The sequence below is a fragment of the Teleopsis dalmanni genome, chromosome X (assembly GCF_002237135.1).
Source record: "Teleopsis dalmanni isolate 2A chromosome X, ASM223713v2, whole genome shotgun sequence".
Taxonomy (NCBI): Eukaryota; Metazoa; Arthropoda; class Insecta; order Diptera; family Diopsidae; genus Teleopsis; species Teleopsis dalmanni.
In genome coordinates, this window is record NC_051848.1 from 80,530,422 (window position 1) to 80,544,199 (window position 13,778).

Genomic DNA, 13,778 nt, shown 5'->3' on the forward strand with positions numbered 1-13,778 from the left:
CTAATGACTCAACCGACAGCAGCAACTAATGACATTTGGGAGGAATACCCCGAGTGCAACTATTTTAATTAAGACATAATTAAATAAAAATGCCGTATTTTATTAATGTACCATTAAAATACAAGTTAAACTCTTCCACACTTACACAAACACATACACTAGGCAAAGAAGTCAGGATATAATTTTTTTTGGATCGTGTGTAAAAACTCTTGGCGGAAGCTCCACGAATATTGAAGAAGTACAAACAAAAAGTTAAAAAAAAATTATGACTACGTTAACTGCGCGGAAGTGTAGTTGAGCAGTACCGCATGTTCCTTTATTCGTTTCTTCCTTTACAGTTTCATTTATTATGCCATCATTTTATTTTTTTCGTACGTACTGATTTGCATTCATAAAAGATTTACACGGCTCCTTTCTCATGCCAGCACACAATTATCCTGCAATTTTGTAAGCCCTTTGTTCATAACAGGCTTGCTTGTTGAACCCAGCACAATAGCTGTGGAGTTTTTGTGTAAATATGTGAACTTCGATGGGATTCTCAGAATGAACATCACACTAATTCATAGAGAACTTTTATCAAACTGTTACTGGTGACTCGATAGCTAAATGTATCCTCATAATCGATATCAGTGATATCAGTGACAATTTATATTGATGCACCACTCCCCTTTTATGTCACTTACGTTTAACAAGATGTTCTTTACTCTGGGAAGAATACTACGTGATAGATGACATGAGCCATATATTAAATAGTATGACTATATAAAGCGATTTGTTACGATTAATCCTCTAATAAAATAATAAGATCTATTTCATTATAACAGTTCATAAATTGTAACCTCCATCGAAGGTGATGGAGTCGATTTTTGTTAAAATCCGCTCCATTTGCCAAAGCATGACCCGATAGTGCGAAGGTGAAATTTCAAATAATTTCAGGAAATGAGCTGAGGATACAATTTGTCCATATTGCTAAAACCCAATACTCCTACAAACAAAAGTCTTTTTTATATTTTCGTAGGACGTCCATATTCAATACTGTTCAACACTGATGCGATAAAAGCAGACCTTATTACCATACTCATTATCATTCACCTCACCATTACCGACTTTGTAAATAAGAATAATATGGTGGGTTGGTTTAAATCAATGAAATGGGTCTCATATTTGTAGTATAGCAGTGTCTCTTGACCAGCGACGTGTCCGCCACGTCACAGGTGGAATATTTGAATTGATAATACTAACTTTGGCACAAGTGCTCAAGAAATCTTACCATTTCCGAACTACGATCTCACCATTATTACACTACGTAGAGAGGACATTGGACTTCTATAAAGCTTTAAGTGAAGCATACCACAAAAAAGTTGAAAAAGAAAACAAACTACTCACAAGAAATTATTTTAAGATGGACTACTGTTGCTTTTTCATAAATATATTTGTTGAGTTTCTATATGTAGATATTAAAACTATACCGGAAATTTTTTTTTTATTCAAAATTTTAAAAACGTGTTTCTTTTTTCGTCTTCTAAATCGCAATGAGCTAATGAACTCGTGTTAACCCTTTACTGCAAAACTCTATCAACATTTACTTTGTTTCAGTCCAAATGTGTGGTCTGCTGAGCACTGATCCAACATTTTTAGTGTAATTTTAAACTCCTACTGGGTCATACTCCATATGGCCGTGCACGGAGGAGTGTGCTGATGCAATTTTTGGCTGCAGCAGCAGTGGTTGCGGTATGGCAACTAAATTTGTTAATTACGTAATTTTCAGTGCGGCACTGGGACTAAGTTTATTTTGGCAATATTTGCGTTCGGTAACACTCGCCATGACGGTTTATAGAAGTAAATAAAAAAATGGGAGTAATATGATAAAGTGTATGAAATAATTAACACATCCCGAAAATGAGTAAACGCACACAGATGTGGTTCATTATAACATTCTGAACTTGATATGTTATTAAGCACTTATATGAAGGAATTTTCTCTAAAGGATACTATAAAACTTTCTTTACAAATGGGAAAGCTTTCTATTTAATTCAACGCTATCACAAAAAATAATATGTCAGGCGAACTAAACTTAAGTGATTACTTAATACTATCTCTGTTAATGCTAAAGTTATGTATAATAGTAAGACACTTGAGAAAGGGCACATCCGAGAAGATTGGTTAAAACCGTTTTGCTTTTTCTTGAAATCTAGATTAGGTTATCGTGGTCATCAACTTCCTAGTTTGTTAAGGCTGTATATACAAGTTGTATGAATATAAGTTTCCAGTAATATGATTCTCTGTTTTATCATTTTTCCATTTTAAAAAGCTGTGTTAGAATTGGTCTTATGAAATATTCGAATTTCTTATTTAGTTTATAGTCCGCATATAATTTGTTTGTGCTGCAAGTGCTAGGCTTAGAACGCGTGCCTGTCAAATTAGAAGCGGTACCTAATCCAAATAAAGCTGTAGTTTATAAGCTCGTTCTAACTTAAAAACACGGCAAGTGCTTTGGTTAGTGTCACTAATTAAATAAAAAAAAAATATAAAATAAATAATTTCCTAAGATCACTGATTATGAGTACTTGGCAGTACTAGAAACAGCGTTGTATGGTCAGTCAAATTTTAATAAATTAAATAACATTTTTGTTCTTGTTTCTACTTTGCTATTCAAACCCGTCGGCAAGAAAAACTTAATATCAAAATATATTATTTTTGCGAATTGCATATAAATATAGTTTAATGTATATATGTACATTTATTCTTGTTTAAAATAGCCTGTTTAATACGTAAAAATAAGTTTTATTCAATAATCCACTATACTACACCACATAAAAAAAAAATAATAAAATATAAGTAAATTTTTTAATTAAATTTGCAATTTGATTCAATAATGCAATTTCCGTTTGATATATGCAAACTCAAAATTATTAATTATATTAAAAATGTTTGTAATACAATTAAATCGTTCACCTTCGAAAAACAATAAAACAAAGAGAGTAAGAGAATTAACAAAGGATAATGATATATATCTGTCCCACTTTGAATTGAAAGCGTTCTCTCCTTTTTAGTCGATTGGCCTGGCAATTGTGTTGAAGCAATTGCCAAACTAAGCCTATATGTTTCTGTTTTGTTGCTATTGAACCGTAGTTTCCGACAGGTTATTGACACAAATGTTTGCTTTCCGCTTTTGATGCTTTGTATTTCCGGTTTGAGTTTTTGCTTGTTTATTCATTTCAAGTCATTTATTTTCATGATTACAAAATGAAAAATAGCGTAAAAAAAAGAAAAAACAGAAAAAACTGAACAACAAAGTGTTTCCTACACTGTGCGCTTTAGCTTAACTTGAGTTAGAGATTTTTGCATTGTTGCCTTTAGGGTCGCTCACGATAGGAATTAAAAAAAAAGAAAATAAAATAAAATAAAATAATATTTTATTTTGTGTTGACATTTTTGTGCATTTTCTGCGTTTTTTTCTTTTGTGTGGATATTACCTTGGAGTATTGGTATTTCCTTAAAAGGAAAAAAGCAAAGGAATATTAGGCCTACGAAGTACAAAAGCATGCTTCCACTCCCTACTACTAAAGCTGCGAAAAACACCAGCAGTACTCGTTGTAGGCGACGAAAAAAGAGTTAATATCATAAGTACATAAAAGGACAGTGAAGGTTACGGAAAGACTGTCCCTGAGGGTATTGTTTAATAAAATTGCTTATACGGTTAGAGTGTAGCTTTCACATAAAGTGCGCTTTATATATTTTTTATTTTTTCGTATTTTTTTTTTTTGTTTTAAATGGCAAAAGGGTATGCCTTAGTTTTTTATGTTTATGATTTTAATTTTTTTTCTGCTCATTTTCCACTACATTTTGCTGTTTTGTTTATTATTTCTACTTTCTATTTCGTTTGAAATATAAAAAGGTTGAAGGTAGTGTAACTTTGTTTTTGTTTTTTGCGTTTTGAAAAATGATATTTTTGACATAGTCCGATATTTGTTAAAAATAAAAAATTTACAGAACAAATAAATAAATGAAAAGCAAAAAATATATAAAAAAATTTCGGAAAAATCCAGTTTCCCTCTGGCATTAAAATACTTTTCACTGCAGTCATGAAAACACACACAAACAGTGCTCCAACACACATTAAGCTCACTACTTAGCATTTCCTTTTATTTAAATTTTTTTTATGTGTGCATTACATATATATATATTATTTTATTTTTTAAAGAATTTTTATTTTTGTTATCCATAGTGCATGCTGTTTTCCCTTTGCCATTTATTTGTTGCCTCATATCCTTTGGCAGAAATTTGTCTTTCCTGTCGTTGCAGCATGTTTTACTAGAAATATACTTGCTTTGCGTTGATCTCAAGATTTACGGTTTCCAAACGTATCCTTGGCAACACTTTTCTTATGATTTTCTTTTGATACCAATTTGATTTCATTCGTTATTATGCCTTTCTGCTGACGCTCACACCTTTGGATCCCACATACCATCATCCACCCAACCATCGAACCATCTAAACATCTAACCATCCAACCACCCAACTGCCGTGCCATCTACGTAATCGCATATAAATTTCTTTTTAATATAAAACAAACATGTTGTTCTTATTGTGATTTATACCGAAAACCGAATAAGCCAGCAAGCAGGTTAGAAAATTTGGCAATATGCCGGAAATTGAACCTTTAACTTTTGCACTGCGCTTTGTACGCTTACGAGTACTCATTGCCTGCATATATGGCTTCTTTGCATAGCTGATATTTTCGGAGGTTGACACCTTTACTTTTGCTTTTAATTTTATTTTTGTCTTTGTTTTTGTTTTTGTTGTATTTCTTTGAGTTTTCGTTTGGCATTTGCTTTGACTTGGTTTTGGTTGCCTTGGGTTGGATTGGGTTGATCTGGTTTGGCTTGGTTCGATTTGACTTGGCTTGCAAACTAACTGACTTTTGTTGGCCGTAATAAATATTATTTTAGTTTGAGCTTTAAATCGGAGTTTTAAAGAAAAGTAAGACAAAGTGGCACACATAGACTTGCTTGCTGGGTAAATTACAACTACTGCTGCCACTGTCGTTCCATCGTTCCATTCCGTACACTACTTGAAATATTTCTTGACAGTATGTGTAGCAAATAAATTATGTGAGCCATAAATTGTTGAAAATGTGCTGTTGATTTGTTTTGAAATATGTGAAAATACACAAAAGAATTTGAATATTATATTATATGTGAAAAAGTAATGCGAGTAATTAAACTAATTATTAAACTCAACACGAAAAGCAAACAACAAATAAATAAATTTACTTAAATTGGTTTTACATTGCGATTTTTTGAAAATTCGGAGGCGTGCCTACACAATGAATGGAAAAGTATTGTTCAAGTTTTGATTTTGATCGAAGTAATAGCCACCTCACACTGCTAAAGTATAAATCTTTTCCACAGATTAATCAGCTCAATTCCTTTCAACTAACTCAATTCAAAGCAAATGATCCGAAATGCATACACGGAAATGCAGACGAAGACAACGCTGAACACACCATTTTCAAATACAACAGATGCAACACCGAAAGAACATCACTTGAAACAATAGTCGGTAAAAATAAACGTCGAAGATATCACAACGAAGATGAAACTCAAACGAAAAAAATATGATCTAGAAAATGGCCAATTTTAAAAAAGAAAAAAACAAATAAACTTAAGCGAGTTCTGGACGCAGGCTACCGACGAAAAACTAAATGTTTTAATGGAAAACCAACATAGGGAACCTATTTTGAAGTATTCCCGATAAAGTTTCAGAATAGAATCGGTTTGGTACATGAGAGGGAACGGGCACATCACTATTGTGACGATATAGTGACGATGCGTCAGGCATCTTTAAGCCTCCTCTCCGTAAAAAAAAAATTAAAATAAAACAATAAAATAAAAAAATTAAAATAAAACAATAAAATAAAAAAATAAAAATAAAAAAATAGAAATAAAAGAAAAAGATTGATCAGTGAAAAAAAATATACAAAACAGCTTGAGTTTCATGTATTTTAATAAAATTAACTAGAAGTATTTCATTTTAGGTCAGGACCGTTATATATATTGCTGGTTTCACGTGGTAACAACAAATACAAATAGACACTACTATAATAGCCACACCACTACTAAAATATTTAAAATCAAGATTTATAGAATGACATTATTTTCAAAAGCATTTTTAAAAGATTACTTAAGCTCGAACCATATAGACCGGTTATGCTATTTGGTTTGTTCGTTTCTTTTTATTATTTGTTTCTTTTTTAATATTATTTAATTGGCTATATTAGCTTATATCAAAGCATGTTTTAGTCGGGTTCTTGACAAATCCGAGTATGTCTACAGTACATATTCTAAATTTTAATGCGTTGCTTGTGCTAAAATGAAATTAATGCAATTAAGATTCTTTTTGCATAAGGTTTAGATCTCAAAAATGCAACAAATATTTTATCCTTGTTATGTAAGGGGTTTCGTTGTTTGAGGACCCTAGCCAAATAAAAGACTTCCTTCTAAATAGCATTTTAGGCTTTGCAAAAGATGATTTTTAAATTTAAGTACTTGTACAGTAATAAAATGAGCCAATAGGAATAAGTGGACTTTTGAGATTTTTGAAATATAACCTAACCTATGCTAACATAAATTAACAGATTTTTGTAAGGATCGTCGTTTTAAATAGAATTATGAAAATTTTTAAAAATTTTGAAATATCATCTTTTATAAAGATTGGATACACATAGCTGAATGTTATTCGAAAACAATTTTGCAGCAGAAAAGGGTCAGGTAATTCATTCATTCATTTGATTTCCTTATTTTTGTTATTTATGAGAACTGCACCTTCTTTTTAGCAGCAATCAAAACCGTAAAAAATTATTCAGATAAAATATGTAAATCATCGATTTAATTTAGTTCAATCTGAGTAGTATTACGATTGCTCCCCTATTGTCCTTATTCCTAAAATTTATTTTTAATTTGTTGGTTTTACTTTTTTTGCTCTCTTCCTACCGCACACGATAATTCATTAAGCATTCCCAACATGCTTTTATTCAATTAAAATAGTTCTTCTGCGTTGTGGTTAGCGGAAGGAAGCCCGGCATATTGGTTCTACACTAACTGCGGTAAGATTGAGCCTCCAACATTGGCAAGCATGAAATTACGGTTTTCTAGTTAAGCGCGCCATACACCAAGAGCAGGTCTTAATTATGATAAAGCGTGCCTCGGTTGGTTGGCTATGTTACCGCATGCAAGGACACGGTACGCCATGCCAGTCCACGCCATGCCAGTTCATGCTATGCCAAGCCATGCATAGTGGGTGGTGGGTCGTGGGTCGTGGGAGGTTTATTGTTTTGGTTATAAAAATTTAATTGCATAGACAAGCACAAAAGTGCTCCTGGTAATTTAAATTCAAGTTTAGTATTTTTTTATTGTGCACTTGTGGCAATGACGTATTATGCTAAGGCTTTTCATTTGTCTTGAGCATAATTTTCATTAGCTTTGTGCAAGGGTAAAGAAAAATATTTATTAATACAGCATAAAATGTTTTTAATGAAACAAGCAAAAATAAATGGCTTTTTCTTCTGACCGACCAACTCAGATACGAACGAGTGTAAAGAGTCGTAAACTAATTTCGTAAACAAATAAAAATAAATAGTGGAAATATAAAGATTTTATGTACCTCAACCTAATGAATATTCATAAAGCAAAAATATTTTATTTCTTATTATTGCCTGGAGTAATCCATATCTTAGCTTTGCGATGACCACACCCTGTAGACCCCACATATATACCAATCTGGAGCGTTTTAATGACGCACTCTAATTTCATTATATGCATAACTAAAGCTTATCCTTCATCCGTTGCTATACATTTATCAAAATATTTGTGCTCAAATCTACTAAGAGTTTGTACAGATAAAACTTTGGCAAAAACTACTTCGCTTTGACTTCTGCTCTACTTAAAAAGTTTAAATTATGATTAAGAGTTTCGTTGCAAATTTCATGTTGACATTTTTAACAAAGTCAGGAGAGTTCGGTAGACATTTGAGTCAAATTAAACTTGAGCTAACACAAAGGCTAACAATGTTAATAACAATTTAAGCAGCATAAAAGGTCAGCAGTGATGGAAAAGTGCATTTGTATGCTATGTACGTGCCAGTGATTTTGTCTGGGGGCCTTGAAGTGAGCTGGCCAAACCAGGCCAGGGTTTGTGTTGATCTTAAGTGAATTAAACACACAGAATAGGACGAAGATGAAAAGGATGAAAAGGACGAAAAGGACCATGAAACGAAAATCAAAAAATGTTCAAATTGTGAAATGGAAAATGGAAAATGAAAAATGAAAAAATTTCTTGTCAACAAACTTGGCTAAAATAAACTAAGAGAAGTGTTAGTATCTTAAGGTGGTAGAACTTTGTAAAAATAACAGGTAATAAAGACTTTTAGTTTTGTTTACTTAAGTAAGGTTTTGCTTATGCACTGTAAAGAGTCTTCAGATAAGTAATTAAAGTTTTGCTTTCAATTTAAAATAAAAAGAGTATGATTTTCAAAAAAAAATGCAAATGCATTATGTGATGCATTCGAAACTGAAGAAGAACCACAAAATATGTACAACACTTTGGACTATCTTCCGAAGAAAAGTGGACAAAAGTTTTGAGTAGGATTATATTGCTTTAATTTGTGATATATAATCCAAGTAAAGTAATTTAAAATCTACAAAGCACAATGATAGTATATGATGACAGTACAACTTACAGGAAGATTATAGATTGTCTTCAATAAATACCTATTTATTTTTTTCAAAAGTTTCAAGTAAATCTGGACTAAAAATAAGCAATGCTATTGATAGATAAATATTCGCCAGAATATTTTTTTCGGAAATGAAAAACTGTTTTCAAGAGTATATGGAAGCAGTATAAAAATCACAAAGATTTGTGAATCAATATCCGTAAGATAATACTTAAAATGAGACCTGCAAGAGAAGCTGCAAGCTGAGTGGCAAAAAAGTAGATCAATACACATAATATAGTACTTAAAAATAGTTCTGTAAGAAAAATGAAAATCTGAGTTGGAGTGGTATTTAAAACGTTATCTTCCACACTCTTCTTACAAGTATTCGCCATATCGTCGTATTTTTTTTTTATACTACAAAAACTATACTGTTTTTAAGTTGTGAGAAATTTTCGATTTTGTTCAATAAAATACAGATAATGGTACTAGGACATTTTTTGTGCACTACAAAGGCTTACAGTTGAGCACCTCGTTAGCAAATAAAAATTTAAGGGTACTGATTAATACAGTGGAAGCCTATCTAACCAAAAGAAACTTTCTAAATATACTATAATTTAATAATTCAGATTTTAAAATTTTGAAAATTAAGACTGGTAACTTTAAAGTAATTTAATTCGGTAGCTCTAATGTTATATATTCGAATTACTCGAATTTCTGAATCTTAAACCAACGAAATGCTTGATTGTAGGGGCTTAATTTATTTTTTAATCCATCATCCCAAGACCTCTTTGACTAGGTTCATCGTCATACTACTGCTTTCTGCATTTTTGTGTTCATATATTCCTTGAGATGAAGATCTACTATTACTTTTGTTGTCGTTGCTATGGTTGTAGTTGAACTGATTATTATTGGATTTGGTTTTGCTATTTTAAGGTCTCGGCTGTTGTGAGTATTTATCTAATTTGTTGTTTTATGTTTTATTTATGTAGTTGTCTAGTGGGGCTGAAAAGTGCGATTTTTTTGTTGTGTTTTTATTATAATAATATCCGGTCTACTAATGTGAGTCTCCTAGGCGGATTACTAAAGAGGAGTTTTGTGTGATGATCTCAGGTATTTTGCATTGTTTGATTATGTTTATATGAAGAATTTTACCCATATATTCGTGTCAATTTTTATATTTCGTTGCTGCTAACATAATGCATTTGTTAATGATATGCGTTTGGTATCGTTTGGTTTTTAAAGAACTTTTTATACCGTGTTTTGAATATGTTCTGGTATTAACTACTCAATACTGTATTGACATAATAAATTTTTTAGTTTGTGTCAATTGTTTGAGTTAATGTGACTGACCTATTTTATATTGTTTTTGATTTCTGAGTTGTTATTGTAGTTTCTATATAGATAAGATGGTTAATGGATCACTGTTTTCTTAGATTTAGTGGTGGGAAGTTAGTGTCTGCTTGTCTGTTACTTGTGTATAGAACATATGTTTCGGTCTTGATACAGAAGTAATTACTTATTTGAATATTTGGCGTTGAAGAAGCGATTGTAGATTTGTAATTCCTCTGCCAACGAGTCTCCTGGGTATGTGTACATGTCCTATCAATCTATTATTTTTATTATTGTTGTTATAAGGATTATAATAATTTGAGTACCGCTGTAATCCGGCAACACTGCGTTAATATAGTACACCGGTGTTGTAATACGTAAACTCAAGTAAAAATATGATTAAGTTTTTAAGTCTTTTGCTAAAAAATCATATATTCTTAAAATTTAGTTCTTTGCTAAGTTTCGAGTTGACTTTACATTCATAAAATAAAAAATCAGAAATATACGTCATTAAATCTCAATTAAGCTAAAGATAACTTAATTATTAAAATACAATTTATTAAAATTAAATTTTTTTAAATGAGTTTTTATACTAACGATATTATTTCTGACACAACAAAATATTTATCATGAGTGGTCTTTGGGAACATTTGGTTTAATTGCCTGTATTTAAATTTTGAACGCCTCTTGCTATTGCTAATGTTATTCATTCCTTTGAAATAGCATAGGTATAACATACTTTTATAAAAAAAAAACACATATTTTCGAGTTTATAAATCAAATATTGTTTTCCTGAAATTTTAAGTAGCTGCGTAAATAATCAAGTACCAGAGTCTTTATATATTCAACCAAAATTAACTAACATATTATTTTCGGTTAGGTTCCAGTTTTCGTGTCCGCAAGAATATCGGTTTCTTCGGCTAACGGATTACTTTAAAACGGAGATGCTGTTTCGAAAAACTCATTCTTATGAACCATACTACTGAATATATATATTTAAGAGTAATAAACACGCAAACATATGCTACTATTTAAAGTTAGAAAATTTGTAATGAACTTAACAGAAAATAATTTCCGCTTTTAAGGTTCATTTTTGGCTAATGCTTTCGAAAAATTGAAAAGTTATCACCAAATGCAAAACAATGTTGCGAAGAAACCAATATATCAATAATAGCAAAGTTTGGATCCATAGATTCACATCTTTGATACATGAAAAGTTGAAACAATGTACTGCTGAACCTTAATCCATTTCAGAATAGTCGCATGTGTTTTTAATAACTATTCAATAGATGGCGCTAATTTTTTGAAAAGAGGAAGGAACAATAATGAACTCCAAGCATTATGTGCATAATAAAAAAGTATTTAGGAAAATTACATTATTTACAGAAACGAATACATTTCTCCACAAAAATGTCCCGATTTTAGGACAATATGCAGGGCATAATACGGAAAGAGAAAGTCCTGATTTGTTGTGTTATCCTTAAAGAGATCAAAACATGGTTCTGTGCGCCAAAACCAGATTCGATGAAGTTCTCTTCCTTTCATGTAAAATTCCATTAATACATTAATATCCTTAAAAAGTGGTGAAAAGAAAAAACGAAAATGGATATTTTTTTATTTTTCTATTTTGTCATTTGTGTTAAAATAATTAAATTTAAAATTTTTCGCTCGGAGCATTGCGTAATTTAATATATCCTGTGTCGTTGCGACTATTCTGCGCGTTTTCTTTGCTGGGAGTGCTTGTCTGGACTTCATCCGACCGACTCGCCAGCATAATTAATATATATATGAATAACACAGAAAAAAAGTCAAATAACAATATAACGAGAAGAAATATGTAAATGTGTATATATACATTTATGTATAACATATATGGATAGATGTAGATGTATATGCCATGGATATAATTTTTGCCATTTTCACTTACCATCCTTTATGGAATAACGTGGATTGCTCATATCGACTTTTGTCTGATTTTTAATCCAATATATTGTAGGTGTCGGATTTCCGATGGCTTTGCATTGCATTACCGCAGTGTGGCCAACTTCGATGACCCGTGTGCTTGGATTCTGAGTTATGACTGGGAAACCGGGTGGCGTTTTATCACCTGCAATGAACAAAGAAATAAATTTCATTACAAAAATTATTCATATAACATTTATAGTAAATGTGAGCAAAAGAAAATAACGCGTATATAGAAGAGATTTAAAGTAGTTTTTTACTTTTTTTTATTTTTTATTTATTGCATATAAGAGATGTGAAAATATTGCTAAAGTTGTACGTTTGTAGGGGCGAATAAAAATATGACAGCCAACGTGTAATTTTAAGTGAATATCACACCTTTTAGCAGAAGTCAGTAGCTCTGTTTTTGTGCCCCACCATAACAGTGTCTGTTGGTCTTGTTAATGCTGTTACTTCGTCTATGTTGTTATTGCAGCAGTGACGTTTTTGTATGCAGTCTTGTTTTATTTGTTGCTTTTGTTAGTGCGCTTTTACGCTACTGCAGAGGTCCTTTAACGTGTGGGTTGGTTTGCTCTTGCTGCTTATGCCTATGTTACATTCATTCAAAGTTACTTTTTGATTTTCTTTTCTTGCATTGTATTTCTATACGTAATATTAAAGCATAAAATTTTTTGTTTTTTTTATTTTCATTTTTTTATGTTGCGCGCTACCATATTTAAAAGGCTACAATAAGTGTCGCTGTTCGGTCTCTGCTCGTGTGTTCAGCATAAAATATGCATATAAACTATGAATGGTAGAAGCGTTAAAACAATAGATGTGATCAGACAAAGGCTGTGGACTTTAAGTAGAGAAACAAAAACAAAAATAAAAACAAGAACAAGAACAAAAAAAAATAAATGCAAAGCGAACTTTTTCTCATTTGAAAAGTTAAAAGCACAAGTTTGTGTGTTTATGTGCGCTCTCTACTGTCTGTCAACTGGCGTAGTGTGCGTTTGTATAAAAAAAATTGCACGTATTGTGGAACATTCATAGCTTTTACATGTGGTAGCAAAAAAGTGGTAAAATATGTTAAGAGCAGAAAAATGACGGTTAATTAAAAGCGGAATTAAAAAAACTCACATAAAAGCACAAAGTGAAAGGAGGAGCGGGCACAGCATTGCCAATGCAAAACATAGACATAATTGTTGTTTTCCTTTTTGAACACAATGAGATACAAAATGGCAACACTTTTGAAAAATAAATTAAAACTTCGGCAAAGGTAAAATATATAAAATAAATAAAAATAAATGTTGACTTAGCTAATACACTCTGAAAGATATAGTAATATTCATGACTTAAAACGAAATAAAAATACTCAATTTTTAGCTGGAAGCTAAAACAATGTTAGCTTCGTTTATTCTTTAACAGTTTGGTTATACACCAGACTGACATATATTCTTAATTAATAATCATAACATTCTAGTAAGGTAGATATTGAACGTAACAAACGTCCAAAAAAATCATTGCTTAATTAAGAAACGACAAATTTATATCATTCAGAATTTGAAATATAGAATAACCAATTATGTGACGAATACTGTATGAAAGAAATTCGAATAGATGAGAGAATGCTCGACTGAAATAATCCTTAAAATGTCCCAAAAATGGTTTGGACCACTTAGAACCTATACACAATCGACTTTAGGAAGTAGTATACATTATATTATAACTAAGTATCCACAAAAGAAAGCATGTGAAAAATTCAATAAAGAGCATCAAAAATAGTTAAAAGC

The 13,778-nt window shown here is 31.3% G+C and overlaps 1 protein-coding gene across 2 annotated transcripts in view; it reads right to left on the reverse strand.

The window, feature by feature from the left end:
- The window catches only part of LOC119687622 (tyrosine-protein phosphatase Lar), a 122,119-nt gene extending 109,974 nt beyond the window's left edge, over positions 1-12,145 (reverse strand). For both annotated transcript variants that reach the window (XM_038102011.1, XM_038102010.1), the window contains exon 1: positions 11,972-12,145. In XM_038102011.1, coding sequence (XP_037957939.1) covers positions 11,972-12,071 — 100 coding nt within the window. In that variant the 5' untranslated portion in view covers positions 12,072-12,145. The remainder of the gene's footprint in view (positions 1-11,971) is intronic.
- Positions 12,146-13,778: the final 1,633 nt, after the last annotated feature.